Source organism: Fomitiporia mediterranea (assembly GCF_000271605.1).
Source record: "Fomitiporia mediterranea MF3/22 unplaced genomic scaffold FOMMEscaffold_14, whole genome shotgun sequence".
Classification (NCBI taxonomy): domain Eukaryota; kingdom Fungi; phylum Basidiomycota; class Agaricomycetes; order Hymenochaetales; family Hymenochaetaceae; genus Fomitiporia; species Fomitiporia mediterranea.
In genome coordinates, this window is record NW_006760399.1 from 1,242,704 (window position 1) to 1,259,068 (window position 16,365).

The 16,365-nt window shown below is 44.6% G+C and overlaps 5 protein-coding genes across 5 annotated transcripts; 3 read left to right on the forward strand and 2 right to left on the reverse strand.

Annotated features, from left to right (window-relative positions):
* Positions 1-5,338: 5,338 nt before the first annotated feature.
* FOMMEDRAFT_31572 (uncharacterized protein) lies at positions 5,339-6,888 on the forward strand (the record flags this gene model as incomplete). Its single annotated transcript, XM_007270627.1, has 3 exons — positions 5,339-5,375; positions 5,433-5,450; positions 5,522-6,888. The coding sequence occupies 3 exons, from the start codon at positions 5,339-5,341 to the stop codon at positions 6,886-6,888; spliced, it is 1,422 nt and encodes a 473-aa protein (XP_007270689.1).
* Positions 6,889-7,076: 188 nt separating this feature from the next.
* Positions 7,077-8,934, reverse strand: FOMMEDRAFT_161259 (uncharacterized protein; the record flags this gene model as incomplete). Its single annotated transcript, XM_007270811.1, has 8 exons — positions 7,077-7,136; positions 7,199-7,320; positions 7,381-7,452; positions 7,519-7,656; positions 7,713-7,784; positions 7,850-7,978; positions 8,034-8,114; positions 8,175-8,934. The coding sequence occupies 8 exons, from the start codon at positions 8,932-8,934 to the stop codon at positions 7,077-7,079; spliced, it is 1,434 nt and encodes a 477-aa protein (XP_007270873.1).
* Positions 8,935-9,497: 563 nt separating this feature from the next.
* FOMMEDRAFT_170795 (uncharacterized protein) lies at positions 9,498-10,389 on the forward strand (the record flags this gene model as incomplete). Its single annotated transcript, XM_007270812.1, has 6 exons — positions 9,498-9,521; positions 9,572-9,643; positions 9,699-9,936; positions 9,997-10,058; positions 10,109-10,303; positions 10,357-10,389. 5 exons carry the CDS (start codon positions 9,498-9,500, stop codon positions 10,205-10,207), a joined length of 495 nt encoding a protein of 164 aa, XP_007270874.1. The 3' UTR covers positions 10,208-10,303; positions 10,357-10,389.
* A 1,522-nt stretch (positions 10,390-11,911) lies between these two features.
* FOMMEDRAFT_161261 (uncharacterized protein) lies at positions 11,912-12,798 on the forward strand (the record flags this gene model as incomplete). The annotated part of the gene is made up of 6 exons (XM_007270813.1): positions 11,912-11,984; positions 12,033-12,071; positions 12,116-12,208; positions 12,260-12,341; positions 12,390-12,530; positions 12,579-12,798. 6 exons carry the CDS (start codon positions 11,912-11,914, stop codon positions 12,796-12,798), a joined length of 648 nt encoding a protein of 215 aa, XP_007270875.1.
* Positions 12,799-13,805: 1,007 nt separating this feature from the next.
* Positions 13,806-15,982, reverse strand: FOMMEDRAFT_113633 (peptidyl-prolyl cis-trans isomerase). The gene is made up of 8 exons (XM_007270814.1): positions 15,949-15,982; positions 15,706-15,881; positions 14,793-15,600; positions 14,668-14,725; positions 14,539-14,605; positions 14,416-14,474; positions 14,301-14,356; positions 13,806-14,247 (listed from the first exon to the last, which is right to left on the reverse strand). The coding sequence occupies exons 3-8, from the start codon at positions 14,793-14,795 to the stop codon at positions 14,164-14,166; spliced, it is 327 nt and encodes a 108-aa protein (XP_007270876.1). The 5' UTR covers positions 14,796-15,600; positions 15,706-15,881; positions 15,949-15,982; the 3' UTR covers positions 13,806-14,163.
* Positions 15,983-16,365: the final 383 nt, after the last annotated feature.

The following is a 16,365-nucleotide window of genomic DNA, read 5'->3' on the forward strand; positions in this document are numbered from 1 at the left end:
GAGTTCTGCTTACTCTGTTCTGAAACCAGACAAAGTATTAGACAATTCATTTTTGAAGATATTCTCTATCAATTTGGTGTGTGCCTAGAACTTGTTACTAACAACAGAACCCTGTTTGTCACTGTACTAGATTGGCTTTGTGACTAATACCACATCAATCACATCTGTATTAGCACATACAACTCTCAAGCTAATAGTATTATTAAACACTACCACTTTGACATACAGGAAGCCCTTATGAAGGCTGCCAAAGGGAATGAACTATGATAGTATAAACACACACATTCTGTCTTTTGGTTGGATCAGATCACAATCTGTCACACAACTGGTATGTCCCCTTATTTTATTGTCTATAATGTTGAACCACTTCTTCTATTTAATATTACAGAAGTAATGTATCTTGCTCCAGCACCAGACAAACTCATAACAATGACAGAACTCATTGTAACTCAAGCACATCAACTACAGAAACGTCTGGCCAACCTTCAAGCTATCACAGAACACGTCCATACAGACCAGATTGCTTCACTCTAACAATTTGAAGAAACACACAAACACTTGATCAAAGATTTTAACTTTGAACCTGGTTGACTTGTCCTCATACACAACTCTAAATCATGAATGGATCTTGGACGAAAAACCAAGCCATACTATCTCAGACTATACATAGTAGTCTGTCATACACAAGGAGGATCCTATATTGTAGCTGAACTTGATGGATCAGTCTCCCATCTTTGTATCACAGTGTTCTGCTTGGTTCCATACTTTGCCCACACTATACTCTTGATTCCAGTTACACATCTTGTTGAAAACTTCAGTCCAGCTGATGAAATCAATGACACTGACAACCTGCTACTGTCAGACAAGCCTTCCAAGGACTCTGACTCTAACTAAAGGCCAATTGTGGCCAACCACTATAGACCTATGTGTTCCTTACTTTCTTGAATTTGTCTTTTTCTATTAACCCCTTAATATATTCTAGACAATGTTCTAATCCTGTTCTGCTCTATCTTCTGTTTTTCTTTGATTTTACTTTTAACTAATTGTAGATTATAGTTAGACTTATACTTTGAACCTGTATAGTTTTCCCTGTAGTACATTTTTTCCTACTGGGTTTTTCATACACAGGTTTTCATCCAGTAGCCCTTAGACCACTTTTGCATTTCTTCAGTCACAACAGTCTCAAAGTCATGTACTAAGAGCTTTGTTCTGTTCTGTTCCATTCTGTTCTGTTCTTGTTCTGTTCTCACACTGTTCTTGTTCTATTTTGGTTCTATTTTTGTTCTGTTTCTTTTTCAGTTTTGTTCCATACTTGTTCTGTTCTTGTTCTGTTCTTGTTCTGTTAGTTTGCCTTACTTTCAGTATACATATGGCCTTGCCTCTGTTGTTTACCTATCAATGCTGAGTCACTCTTATTACCTTACAATTATCACACTCATGCTTTAGTAACATTACACATTGTTATGAACATATGGAAAATACTATTCAAAACTATAGAGGGGGGATTATATTTGGCTACTTCTACAGGCAGCTTTTATGTTGACTGTCTCACCTATGCTAGTTCAGTTGTTCTGAACAGAATGTCTAATTCTATCCATCCTTCTGTCCATCCTTCCAACACCTTGCCTTTGTGCCCATCCTAGCCTGTAACTACTCTACATTCTGTATTGTTGTATCCAACATTGTACAATAGACAGCCACCTGCCTTCCAAGGACACAAAGCTTGCATTTGAGCTCCAGATCCTCTTAGAACTCACTATTGTCCAACAAGTGTTTCAAGAGTTCACCTAGAAGAATGTTGTCTTCAAAAGCTATTAGTATTGATCTTAGAACAACTTACTCAGATCCTCCAGACACACCCTTGACAGCCTAGCCACAGGGTACAGGTTTGTTACTATTGTCCTCTCCTGCCTCAACTGTATATCCCTTGCCACCTTACCAGTCTTTGTGAGAGAGCAACAGATCTTACTCTTCTTACATACTGAGTATGCAATTGTCTCACCATACTCTTGAATGTATACTATGTGCTGACAGACACAGCTACTGCACCTCTGACTCATTAAAGGTGTCAGGCCACTGTCTAGCACTGACTCTGGCACTAGAGAACTGTTCTGGAACTGCAACTCAACCTACCTGTTTTCAACCTCCTCTACTACCCAGTCTGTCTTGTGGAAGTCTAATATGTACAACACAGAATGTCTCCTGCCCAAATATATGTAATCTGTATCTAGATCAAGTGACTGGTAGTAGTCAGTCAAATCATCAATAAGTAAAGAAGGAACTATGTACTGCTCAAGTTGTCCTCCTCATCATTCTGACAGCCTGGTTGCACTCCTTACTACTCACAAAGGAGCATGTCCAACCTCTCATTATCTAGTGTTTGATCCTACTTGTGTGCTCAGTATACAGACAACTCATGCTCTAGCTCAGAACCCAGCAGAACGTCTGGTTCACCCATAGGAGCACCTGTCTCAGCATCCTGGACAGTGTGCCTAACCACATTAGACAGCCTTAGAACTATGACCTCTACTACCTGCTTTGTCAGAGGAGTAATGCTTGGTTTGTTAACAGCTATAGTATCTTCATGCCCTTGAAGTGGTTTGCCAATCAGAGCATCCTTGCAGCTACTGTACTCTACATTGATTTGCAACACCTATGTTTTGAGTTAAAGCATGAGCTGCTGTGGTGTGGCAAGCACAAAGCTGGCCTGTACACTTGATACAGTGAGTGTATCCCAATCTGACTGTACTGTCTTGTCAGAAGACCTAGAGACAATACAATGTCCAAGAACTTACCTACAACTGTACCAGTTCTGCCCTCCACTCTGTTACTGCTAATAGCTGATCCACTGTCCTTGCACACTGTAGCAACTCCTACATCCTTTAGGTAAGGGCCTACACTTGGTTGTAGACCTGATTCACTTCTTGTAACAATGACATGGTTGAAGAAGAAGGACAAACTTGAAAAGAAGCAGAAGATTGAAACATGAAGTGCACCAGTTTGCAAATTTACACCCTCAGGTGTGACTGGGGACAGTCACATTCTAAAACACCTGGGAGATGTTATGCTTACACAACATGTATGTTCCAATATGTTCTGATCAGAAGGGCTCAGTCACATCAAAGTTGCATCATCCTCATGTCAGCAATCCTTCGATTACATCATCATTGCCCACACAATAGTCTTGGTCACTCAACTCAGACTAGTTGGGTTCTGGACTCTAGTTCTAATTCACAAAGGCAAGACTCTGAGCCTTTAGATGGCTGGTTGATCAATACAAAGGGGACTCAGATCTGGAGTCCTGGATGGGTTGATACAAAGGAGACAGTGGTGGATTTGTTTACAAAGGACTAGTAGCTACAAAGGACTCATAATTTCTATAAATACCCTCATGTAATTTGTACTTTCAAGCAATCAAGTTACTCTCTACTGTAACTCTTAGTGTGTAGTTTGACAGTCTCCTCAGTTAACATTCCATCTTGCCTTGTCTTGTCTTGTATTGCCTTGTTCTGAAGTGCAGCTTTGTTGTTCTGCACTACTCTTGTCTTGTTAATTGTCACCTTCAGAACTTGTACATTCTGCTCAGATCTACCTATTCCTTCTCACTCTTGACCCCTCTTGGTGTCTGTACCTTGCAGACTCAACTGACCTCTTCTACCTCAACTGGTACTTGAGATTGACACTAGTAGTTGCAGATAATATTGGATACTACATTCTTAACAACCTGAGAGTGTGCACCAGTAAAAGTGAGTAATGTATGGTTTCTGGATTCACATTATCAAACCCATAATACGTATTTGAGCCCAACTGTACAGTTATGGCATCAAAATAAACACCATGTAATGAAGTCCGAAGAAGTACATTCTCAAGAAGGCCCTCGATTGAGGCCTCCGTCCTTGAATCCGGGTATACTGGTGAAATTCTGGAGCGCGAAGGTAGAGCCTTCGTCTTCGTGCCGTCCATTCTCGCCCTTCGTTTACATACTGATCTCATTTATTCCCCGTTTAGTCTATTGTTCCCTTTTTTTTTCAAACTCGACGCAAACACGAGGCCTCCAGCGTACTGCAGATAGCGGTTTGTACCTCACAAGCCTAGCGCTCATCCTTGGACTTGGTAGGACGCTTCTGAACACATAGTTATCTTTAACTAACTTCTCTACAGATCAAACGCCACATGCATCTTGACGAACTTGACCTACGTCACAATGGTTTACTGATGTACATATAATGATGAGTTCAGAACCGTTTTCGTATGATAGATGTGAAATTTACCACATCTCTGGTTTGTTTAAGGGATCGCGGTTATTAGAGTTTTCAAAATAAAGTTCGGCACAATAAGCCTCCGTCGCACGTTTTCTCGCGACGCGAAGAACTTATCGTATGTTCGAGTCCCGTTTGATATCTACGATAGACTTGTTTTAGAACCCGTACCTGGCATTCCTCATACAGGTTTAATTTGCGGAGCCATTCATTTCTCGATTGCGGGTTCCTATTCTTGCCTGCTTTCAGACGACTCGTCTTCCCGTCCTAACCGCTTATATTGAGACGAGGCGGGTGTATTGTGAGTAAGACGTAAAATGAGAAAGTAAACCTAGGCAACTGAATACCCCTATCCTATATTCATCCGGGAATGCGTCAGGTTCGGGCTTATGATGATATTCTTGTCAAAGTAAGACAGGGACAGACTACTCATGTTAGCATTTTCTGATGACGAAACTATTGCGTTCATAGCTTCGGACAGTAATGGAAAGAAACAAATCAAGGCGTATTATCGTAAGCAATTCAGTTCATCTACCGAGTCGGACAACCTGCGAGTAGACGCCTTGATGGCTGTCAGCCTGAAGGTCAAAGGCACCTCGGAATGCGAGGGGCACCTCGTGATGCGAAGCATTCGTAAGTCGAATTTCTTGAGAACTTCTGCAAGAAGACAGATTAGCGCGAGTTGAGTGCAACGCGGTGACCCTTCCTTCAACTCCGGAGGTTTGGCTACCCCATCTTTCGAGGTGACCTTTTCGCTCAGCCGTCCGCTTTCACAAAATATACCCGAAGACCACATCGTGCCTGTCCGTGGCACCCGGCATTCCGTCTTGCAGTCATTATGGAGGGCGTATGCTCATCCCAGGGTCATTGTGCCGCTTAGGAGATGTACTTCTCTCCTGCCTTGAAACTATAAAAGAGAGCTTCCTGCCCAGCCTCTGGCAGATCCTTGTCCCTGAAATCACATTGATGTATTTGCATCCGCCATTGAAAGCCTTTTGACCTAGCATTTTGAACTACAACAGTCCTGCTCCTTTCTCTTCTCCACAACACCACTTCTTCGTTAATAGATTTGTTACAAAATGAATATGTGGGTAAAGGCGTCCACTGCTTCCAGCCGTATGTGCGTAGTATATGATGTCAGACTTGACGCTTATTCCACTCTTATACATGCAGGTCCGTTGAGCCAGGAAGGTGAGCTTTCCCTGGACCCGCCTCCGGCAATATGCATATGTCCTAACAATACCACCATTTGTGTATTGCAGAACGTGCTCGTCGAAGACTTTCACTCAGACGGCTCACCTGCAAGCCTCACACGCGCCACCCGCACGTTCTTGCGTTGATTCACTATGGAACTGTCCTTGATTCCTACGATGACAAGGCTTCCGACGTACTCGTTCTTTGCCTGGTGCGGAACACACATGTCAGGGATGCAGTAGAGAACCGTATACTCGATGCATTTGACAGCGAGGGTGACATTTTACAAGAGAAGCGCGCAAACGTTGAGTTCGAGCTATTAGAGCTCGCTCAAAAGGCGCTTCCATACGTTGAGCGTTTCTATATCACAGCAACAAGGGTCGTGATCCGGACGGAATCAGATTCAAAGTTGACGTTTTCCACCAGTGAAGAGGATGAGCTCGTCTTTCCTCTTTCCAACGTCCCACGTTCGTTATCCTCGCTTCATCCGCCTACGGTACAGATTGCAGACCTTAAGCGGATCGGCCTGGCTGGCAGATTCGGGCTATCCGCAGGTATTGACAGAGTACACTGGAAGGGACGTGAGGGCGTCTTTGCTTTCAAGCGGACCGGGAGAGACACTGATGTAACGAGTCATGAGATCGGAATACTTCTACAATCACCACTCAACGCCGGTGGGAACGGTCGTATTTTGAAACTCTCAGCCGTTGTAATTGATCCGCGCAATCGTTTGCGCGGGTTTCTTTCACCCTTTGAACCGTATGGAAGTATCGAGGAGGTCTTCAGTAACGGACGTCAGTTTCCAGTTTCGCGACCAGAAAGTGGTGAGATTGGAAGTACTGTCTTTCCTCGCCAACCAGAATGGAAAGATAAACTTCGCTGGGCCGCTCAACTCGCCCGCGGTGTTGCGACGCTGCATGATGGGAACGTGGCAGCCGGCCCGCTTACTTTACGCAACTTAAACCCGCGAAATGTTCTCGTTTCTGGTTCTGCAACGTCTTCAAGCTGTCGGGACACTTACCTAGTTTTCGCCGGTCTGCGTGGAGCCGCTTCGCCAACTGGAATGCGTTACTCAAAGAGATGGGCTGCCCCTGAACGTTTACGAAGGCCGACGTACGAAATCGGCACAGCGCTTGACGTGGCAAACCTTGGGATGGTTCTGTGGGCGCTCGCAGAAGAGAATTTTGATGGTTTCCCTGATATTTATAGTACCGCGCGTCGAGATTCGGCGGCCAGTACTAACTCGTCGCGTGGTGGACCCACCACACAAGGACGCAGTGATCTTTGGCAGAAGGACAATCCTGCAACACCTGGATGGTACAGGCTGCTTATTGAAAGCTGTGTTGAAGAGGAGCCTGCCCGGCGCCCGAAAGCTGCTGAAGTTGCTGCTGCATTGGAGAGGCAATTGCAATTCCTGGAACGTAATTCGACGTAGAAATTTTAGTGATGAGCTTTCCCTTCCAGCGTTCCTTTGCATAGAACTCATCATAGTTGACGATGTGTCGCTTCGTTCAAGTCGCAAGCGGTTGTCTTGCCGTAGACTAGATGTACGTTAACAATGTTCTATTTCTTCTACAAATTCTCATTATTAAGATAACCAATCATGGATAAGAATCGAGCTGATTAGGAAGCGAAGGTAAGTTGACCATCATCGTTCCGCATACGTAAATTAGAAAGCAACTCCTTCAAGTGAAAATACAGTGAATGCAGCATTCCATTCCAGTTTAACATCGCCACCGACCAACTGCTCTGTGGTTCTTCTGGAGATCCTCAACAGCATCAACTAACTCGTTCGATAGTTGCTTGAGGGCATAATCGAGAGTATAGCTACTCCCACTAGCTATATCTCCATCAACTTCGTGCATGACTGTGTGAGGTGTTATTAGCATGCGAATTATTGTGATCTTATATGCGAGACCTAACTCACCCACCGCGTGCCATATGCCGTTAGTGATCTGCTTGTAGAATAACTTGCTGTCCGGAAAGTACAGTTCGATTGCTACACACAGTTTTGATTCTCAGTCGCTTATGTCGGAGAGTTCAAGCGAGGGGAAACGGTACGAACCATCAAAGATGTTGCGCCAGCGCTTCAACTTCCTGTCCTGCCGAACTCCAATTTCATATTGGTAGAGATGACACAATCGGTCGATAGCATTCTGCACGGTGCTATCACATACACGGAAGCCGCAAATAGAATGTTCGACTGTGCATGGTTTCGTGAGACTTTTGGTAATACGGGATCTGGAAAACGAGACGAACCTTTAACGTGTCTTCGGCCGAATCTGTCTATTTTGTACATCACCCTGGCATTGCCATACTTCCTTTCAATTACTACATATTCCGAAAGCAATACTTGAGTTCCATTCGGAACGTAAGAAAGCGGAATGCGGACTTACGTCGAAAGAGTTCGAGGAATCTGTCGTCGTTACGTGCCGCGTCTTCGAATTCTAGCTCGTACTGCATTTCTTTTGCGGCTAAGTAGAGATCGAGATCTAGCACAGAAGCAGTTCGCCAGATGTGCTTGACTATTCACAAAGGGTCAGCTCTTTCGTATGTTCGGTTATGCAGTAACAATCCTACATTTTACTCTATGATAAGCGTAGGAATTTATCGACTCTTCCCTGTAGTAAAGGCGACCTCCTCTGTATCGTTGGTCAATGACTGGAGAATGCATGCTGTAAGAAAAAGAAGATTGAAACAAGACATGGGTCATGGACTCACGCTCGAAAAGTGGATAGAAAATTCGTATATCCTCTTTATTATCCCTCCCTGCTTCAGTCCATCGCTTCTTTCTCCTCTTGTTCATCCAATCTCGAATCATAGATGCAAGGAATCCCCTCCGTTTATTTGCGTAGCTTCTTCGATTGTCATGCTTTGTCCGACGAAGGAACCTGGATATCAGATTGCGTATACTTTCGAGATAGAATCGGGGAGTCCGGCTACCAGCGTACGATGTTTGCCCATCACGTCTAGGAAACTCGGAGGAAGGTCGTAGGGAGGTGGAAGACTTGGAAGATCTGGAGGAACTTGAAGACCTGGAAGAATCGAATGAATATGACTTGAGCTCATCAAAGTCCAGATCGTCAAGTAAAACGGCATGTCGTTTGTAACGCCGAGGAAGGACAGCATCAGGTACGTCCACATTTCCTGGGCGGTATTTCGACGATGGCATGCGGGATAACGGAGGTGGCGACTGTGGCGATTTTGACCGCCTCCTCTTCTTACTCGACCCTCCACGACGCGGCTGCGAGTGCTCCACCTGAGGCATATTGTCCTCCAGAGGATCAACAGATGGAGGCGACAGACTTCGCAATCTCTTCCTAACCTTCTCGTCTAAAGGTGGAAGAGCGGGTTCAATATTGGGTGTTGTGCGTCTCCGTAGAAGCGGCGGAAGTGGAGGTGGTGGTGGCGGAGAAGGTGTCCGCTGCCTCTTCCTGAGCTTACCACCAAGAGGTGGTAGTGAATGCTTCGCCCGTAGCATTGTGCGGCCTCGGGAGGGAACTAGGGTAACTGACACGGGACCTCAGTTGGACAAGGCAAAGAAGAAAAATCTATCGCAATCGACATTTTTACCAGGTCACACCAAGAGTAGGCACCCTCCCATTTTGAGAGGCATATATGGAGAATACGAAGTGCAAAGTGACGCAGTAAGTCTCCGTAGGTGCAAAGTAACAATGCGACGAGCTCTGGCCGACCTAACTTGAAGTTTTCAAACCCCGAACGTTGGTATTTCTCTTTCAAGAAAATCTGGTTGTGTTCAAATAGAAATATGAGCAAGTTTTTCTAGTTTTGCTTTTGGAAAGGATAGTTACGTGAGTAAAAGAGAGCAAAGGCGAGGAAGTCGCATACTTAGTTGTTGCGCTGATAAAGGTAAGTGCTTCGTCTTTACAAAACGCCGAAACCTTAATGATTTCAATCTGATTTATTTCTTTGATATAGCTGTAATTTTTAATCCGCATTCTTAATTGCATGGATTTCCGTCGGTTTGCCCACAGAAGTTAACGTGAATTGTTTGACACATGTCAGCTACCAAACGCTGACCAGATGGTCAGGACGCTCCCTTCTGCAGTATCAAAGATCCTAATCTTATACAGTGAGGCTTGATACCGATTAAATAGGTCAAAGACCAGAAGCCGGCGAAGACGAGGATAACGAAAGTTGACTGCAGAGATACGGTCTTGGTTAGTCAGGTCAGGAATCAGGATGAGGTGGAGAGCACGTGACGATACTGATTTCTCGCTGAAGATGACTGAGAAACTCATCATGCAACGCTCATTTCCAAGGCATGCTTGCTTCCAGCCGTCTCATTTAAGCCGGCAATGCACACGGAAAAGGTGGATACGAAGATACACTTCAGAACAGAACGTCCAGCCTCAAGAAAGTGGCGGTAAAAACTCGTCTCTTCCGAGCGGCGGCCCAGTAGACCCTCGTCCACGTTGGCTGTTTTCTACGGCATCCTTATTGCGTGTTGTTCTCGTTCCCAGTGAGTATTTAGGGCTGATATGTCACATCGCTGGCAAGCACTCACATAAATGTTGATCAGCTAGCTTAATCTATGCCGTGTTTTTCCATGATTTCGGCGAGCAAGATCATGTTTTTGTGCCGGTGAGTAGAGTCGTATACTTCAACAGAATTATTTTCATTTATATCCGTAGCCTCGGAGATGGTTACAGCGGCAAAAAGAGTCATTTTTCACTCTAAGTCCCGCAGAGAAGGATCTCGCCAAGAAAGTAAACTTGGAAGATAGGCAATAATAGTGAGAGCAAAGTGACCCGTCGCCGATGTTAGTAGCCTGTGGCTATGTCTTGCATTTGTTGTGTCCCAGTCCCAGCGACTGTGAATTAATCTAGGTTAACAAACCCTTGCCAATCTCGCCAGTAACTTGAGCTTACTCTAATTTTAGGCTGCATCTTGTATGCGTCGACTTGGACTTATTTTACCGAATATCATGGACATCTAGAATACTATACTTTAAGTGCAAAACATAACGATTTCACATCTCTGACAATACGTTTGGTATGACTTACAATAGGGTCAACCATCAAAAGGTGATTTTTAAAATGCCGTGCTTTCCAGCAGCCGATACCATTTGCCTTCGCAAGCTTGAAAACCCGATGGCCACAACGTTTACTGTTTCTTCAGGTCTATAACCCAGCCAACACTATCTTGTTCGTTCCGACATCAAATAGCTGTTCTGGCGTACGAATGCAAGCGTGTGAAAACAAATGACTTTATGGATTTTTGATGCATTGATGAGCGCTCATGCTTGACTCTGATAGGAATAACTTTGCAAAGTGATGCCAACAGCGAGCAAGTTCGTTGAAGGGGCATGTGCTTTTGTGATCCCCATTGATACGCCTCCTTATAGGAGATTATCGGAATGGGCGCTTCCCGCCCGGAAGTCACTCAATTTATGTTGGTCAACGATTCGATGTGCAGCAGAACTTAGGAACATTGTTTACACGATTGCGGTGATAAACTTCAAGCATCCATGAAGCAGTGGACTTTCTGGGAAACATAGCTTCTTTGATAAATATGTGATAGGGAGTGAAGAAGTTGATTTCAATTCACTCCACAATGTTTCATCTGACACCTCTGACCTGCACCGTTAAACTCAATCTACCCCAGCAATACTTGATGATATATGTTTGTCCTAAGGACTGCCACGTATAATAAATAGGTCAACCTCTTCCATAAATCTTCATCTGTTCGACGTACGAAACTCCAGATTATCATGGCGCTGCACAGAACGTTCCTCTCGTCCAGAACGTATGTCGAACCCATAGATCCTAGCGTTGCGCCGCTTCGTGTCTCCGAAATTACCATTCTACAAAATTTTCGAGTTGCGATCGCCACAATCTTGGTTTACGATACTAGTGAGTGCAACTCGGATCGATCTTATTGACTATCAAAAACCGAAATCAAGTACTCTATTACAGTTACTACAATGGATAAGGAGGTTGGATCGCCAATATATTCTGGCTATCGTATACGAACATAATTAATCTCAAATTTTCAGATCAGGTATTTTTGGGTGTGTATTCAAACGAGCCCAGTCGTTGCAGAACTCATGATAACAATTGATAAGCCTTCACCGACGAGAAAGGTCAACATTGTCTACTTCCTGGTCAGTTATAATTCTTACTATGATTGCCAGCATGATTGAGACATTAATAGAATCGGTACATTGGGCTTTTTGGTGCAATCGCATTTCTCTCCTGTAAGCAGCTTCGATTTTGGCATTAGTTTGTATAAGCGAGCGAGTTTATTCATTTGCAACCCGGTAAGGGTCTTCGTATGATGCGAATCTGCCAAAGTGAGCCTCTTGCTCTGCTCTAATATCGCAATGTTAATAACTGTATGCACAGATGTGAGTGGTAACTGTCGGGAATATCATGGACGCGAGTGACATTTTCTAGGCAATTTTGCTCTATGGTCACAGAACATTGCAAGTACGTATGCGTCAGCTTTGTTTACATCGCATTGATTTTGATGGATGGGAAGACTGGTTCACCGTCATCCTGGTTGATTGTGAGTTCTCAATTTCCAGACAAGAATCATTAGTTCATATTACTTCAGACATCCTTATGCTTCGAGTCCTTGCACTTTACGGCCACGGTAGGTGAAGCATATCCTGAAAGAAATGACCTGATTGTCTGTAGACAAGGTCCTATCTTTATTCCTTAAGGCTATATTGGCGCTGGAAGGAGCCCTGCGACTTGGGACATTAATATATCTTAATATATTCCAGAAAGGTTAGGCTTGCCTGTGTCTAATGTAGCCTTAAAAGCTGATATCCATTCTAGTTACACTGGGGAGCTTTGCCCAAAATATTTACGTCTGCCTTGTTGATGGATATGTACCATGGCAGTTGGAGCTAGTTGATTGGTGAGAAATGTGACTGCCGAATAACCAACAAGCATTGATATCTAGCAGGATTGTACCAGTTGCTTACGGGCTGCTCCTCATGATTCTAGCGATATACAAAGCTACAGATTACTGGAAGTTGACAGCTGGCCTTCAAGGACTCGCCCTTGTCAAAGTTCTTATTCTGGATCAATTCATTTATTTTCTTCTGTATGTTGTCGCTCCCTGCTGTAGTGATCTCATGCTGATTCTAGTTAGTGCTGTTGCGTGTTGCACATTTAATGTCATAGAGACACGAATTAAGATTCCGAACGCTTACTTGGCAGCCGTGATAGGAGATCTTGGAAGCCCATCACTCCTCTGTCTCCTCGGAAGTAGACTTTTAGTCCACCTAAAAGAGGCAGCTGAACAAGGGCACAACGAAGGAACGAGCTATAGGATGCGCTCTGAGTTGACAAGCGATATCGAATTTGCCTAGTGGGTTATGTTTATCCCGTCAATTCGATGTATATCACACAGACACAGTTCATAAGGTTGATCATTTCACATGTACAAAGTTTCATGCCCCAGCTTGAGGTACTCATATTTGTAAAGACTGTTGATAAGGTTTTTCTGCATTTACCTCCCTCATCCTAGAACAGCTTATAAGCATTGTCTTTCTTATTCACCGAAAGTAAAAAATTCGCAGAGCTTTACTACAACGAAATTATATTGGTATAAACTTATAATTGATCCGCCAAATTCGCTTGTGGTAAAAGAAGATCAGTATTGTCCAACTTAGAATAAGCTAAAGCTTATTGTTGCAGTACATCTCACCTGACGCCGGTGAGGAATGGATTGCATCGCACTCGGAATACCGAACATCGATGAGGCGCTGAAAGAGCCCAAGGTGCCATTATCGGAAGCCCGAACAGAAGTCGAAATGGTTCATCCGGATGTACCTAAGTAGTTCCTCCGGTTGGTAGTGTGAATTGGCGCTCTCCATGGCATTGAATACCCCACTCAAAGTATGCCAAAAACAAAGTTAAGGGTTAATCCTCATAACATTTCATTTCCCTGCTCTGTGAAGTCAAAAACTCAAAAGTGGCAGTCGATTTGAGTTGTATTAATAATATAGGGCATGTGGGAGCATGACGCTGATCGAGACTACGCCAAAGCTGACTGCATTCGGAACTGTAACTTACAATTGCTGTCTGCAGAACAGAGCTTGCTATAAATGCAAATACAATAATACACAACGGGTACACTAACTTCGGACATGGAACTTCTCCGGAATCAAGCCAAAATTCTGAGGTTCAAACACTCTTTGACCCCGTTTTGAACAATTGCTTACTCGAGCCATACTGTCGTTCTTCGTCTCTTGTCCCTTGTGCACTATCGATGACGACCCAGCCAGATATATTCAAGAGCTTCCAAGATAGTTTGCGTCCTTTTCTCCCGGAGCTTCGTCATGCATGTGCCAAATTCTCGTGTAAGTCGAGACCTTCGGAAAGAAAGTGCATCAAGGCTGCAACCGCATGTAGAACTTGAAGTGAATCGATGGATAGTAACGACAACTAGGGCTAGTAACCTAACGCCTCACCCAAGGCCACAAGAGGAATGCCAAAGTCCACAGTAAAATCTGCCTGCCTACCTACATACGAGTCTGTTCGAGTATACTTCGTCTCTCGCAAGTGCCAGTAAATGATAAGTACATAAAATGCTACAAGAACATAAGAGGATGCCGTGATGAAGCTGCTGCTCAAGCAGCACAAGAAGTGACGTCAAGTGTGAAGAGAGGAACAGAATGGGGAATGCGTATCAACTCTAATCACCGCCGCATCCAATGAACAGCTGCTTCGTCTCAGTTAATACTCAACAGCTGCACCTCAAATTTCAGAGTAGAATTTGGCGGAATTATCGGGGGGAAACCGCGAGAACCATATGCCTATATGAAACAATAAGTGGGGAGAGAGCACTGGCGACGGTGACGATACGCACGTAATCAGGAGTACACGTCAAAATCGCCTTCTGTTGAAGTGATAATTGTGGGACGCCTGATGAAGTGATTATCGTAAATGCAACAGTCGTATCGAGCACAGATGTGAGATCGCACCCTCATCCCAGCCCTTTATTACCTTACCGATGCCGATCTCCGTTTGGAACGGTTTTTGACTGTGCAGACGTGCGACGGCAGAAGGTTCAGGAGACGTCATGAGAGCTGGAGGGTAAGACATACCGATCTACGCTCGAATCAAACTTGGTGCCATCTTCCAGTGTCCCGATGTAGTGAATTGTTACGGTGTCTGCACACATCCACGTTGAGGACAAGGTATCGATGTATCAAGTGTAGCGCTTTTAAGCGTACCTCCTTTCTTGGGGAAATTCTTGCCGTCACCAGGTGCGATTGTCTCAATCGTTACTCCCTACATGCAATTGAAATATTCAGCAAGACAGAGGCGAGAGGATGTGGAATCGCAGGCAACAACGCACCATGTCGCCTTGATATCCACAGTTTGACACGAATGAAGGGCGAAGATGAAGAGAGGATGGGGTGTAGGTTGAAGATAATCAGACTAGGCTGGGTCTTATACTGCTCTCGGCGGATCTTGATCGATCGCGATCTAACGGTGGTCACACTTCACTGACCCTTCCTCCAACCAGAGCAAGGCGAATGCAGCGGCGCATTCGACATCACCGCTGCGATATCGATGTCGATGGTGTCGGATCGTAAGGAAGAAGCCCAGATAACAGAAAACAGGGATGGGGTCACTTGCAGTCTGGACCTAACCTTCCATTCGTTAGCATCACCAAAGAAAGAAATTTCGTCGATCAAAGGAAGGCCAAATTTGGAAGGTAAACGAGTCGACATGGCTAGAAGGCAAGCGGCAGGTTGCGAAATGTCTGCTGAGATCCCCAGAATTCACAGGCAACGTCGAGTAATGGAAATCCGTACCATGAATCCTCAAGAAGAGCTTTCGGTTTCAGTTCTACCTTGATCAAGAAGCCCGGGCTTAGCTTCGCAGAATTGCGGCTCAAGATCGGTGACATACAAATGCCTTGAATTCGACGAAAGAATTTCCATATCTCAAGCGTCGCAAAACGTAAAGGCAAATCACCGAGCTCAATGAGAGAACCGAACCTTCACAAGTAATATTACTCGGCGTCGAGCCAGGAACATAAAGATGTGTGAGCCGTCGGAGGAAAAACCGGTCGCCTTGCTCGCACTTTGCCGGTATTCAGTGGCAGTTTTCCCATGAGCATATAATTCTCCAATGTGAAGGGAGAAGTCATATTAAGACTGACTCATCGAGTGGCGCACCGCGAGCAGGCATCACGCGTGCAGAAAAAAAATTGAAGTTAAGCGCCGAATTAAGAAATGAGTTTTCAGTGTAAACCAACTCACAACTGCAAGAGTTTCTAGTACACGTATTGCCTGGATGGAAAAATCGAAAGAATTGATAGGGGCTAGCAGGCGAGCCCACACAGGTGCAACGCGATGACTTGGTGTTGAACTCCGATAGGCCAGAAGAATATTCATAGTTATCCTGGCCATATGCCCTCCCGAGGATCCACCTAACGCTGTAGAGGTTCATTCCGTTTTGAGTGTCACACGACCCTTGACCACCTTTATTCTGCGAAGACAGACCTCGGCACTATTCGAATTTACTGACTGTGCCAATCGCGCCAATTGGTCGTTGAACATCTCGTATCGTTATTCATTTGCTCTCTGCTAGAACGTTATCCAGCCAACTTTGATTGCAGTATTATCGTCTCCAAATAAATCAGGCACGTTGCGTTGAAGATGCTTTCACACTTTCCTGGATAGAGGGGAGAAAGGGAATAAAGCAAAGCAAGTTGAAAAGCGCGTCGCGACGTGACGAGGACAACAACTTAATTACGTAATTGTTCACACATTCCACATACGGACTACCCTTCCAAGGCACTTGTGAGTTTGAACTTTTCCTTCTCTCCTCATCCTGCTCCTCACCGTCTTGCCAGATCGATGAGAGATAGACGCATTCTCATGCTCATAAAGGCCAGGGATCTATGAATTGCGACTGCG

Excerpts from the sequence above, each read along its gene's own strand:
- FOMMEDRAFT_113633 (XM_007270814.1), bottom strand. Across the intron at positions 14,357-14,415 it reads AATAAAGGGCTGGGATGAGG|GCGTCCCACAATTATCACTT; the intron begins GTGCGATCTCAC and ends TCACTTCATCAG. Across the intron at positions 14,248-14,300 it reads TGACGTGTACTCCTGATTAC|GCATATGGTTCTCGCGGTTT; the intron begins GTGCGTATCGTC and ends TGTTTCATATAG.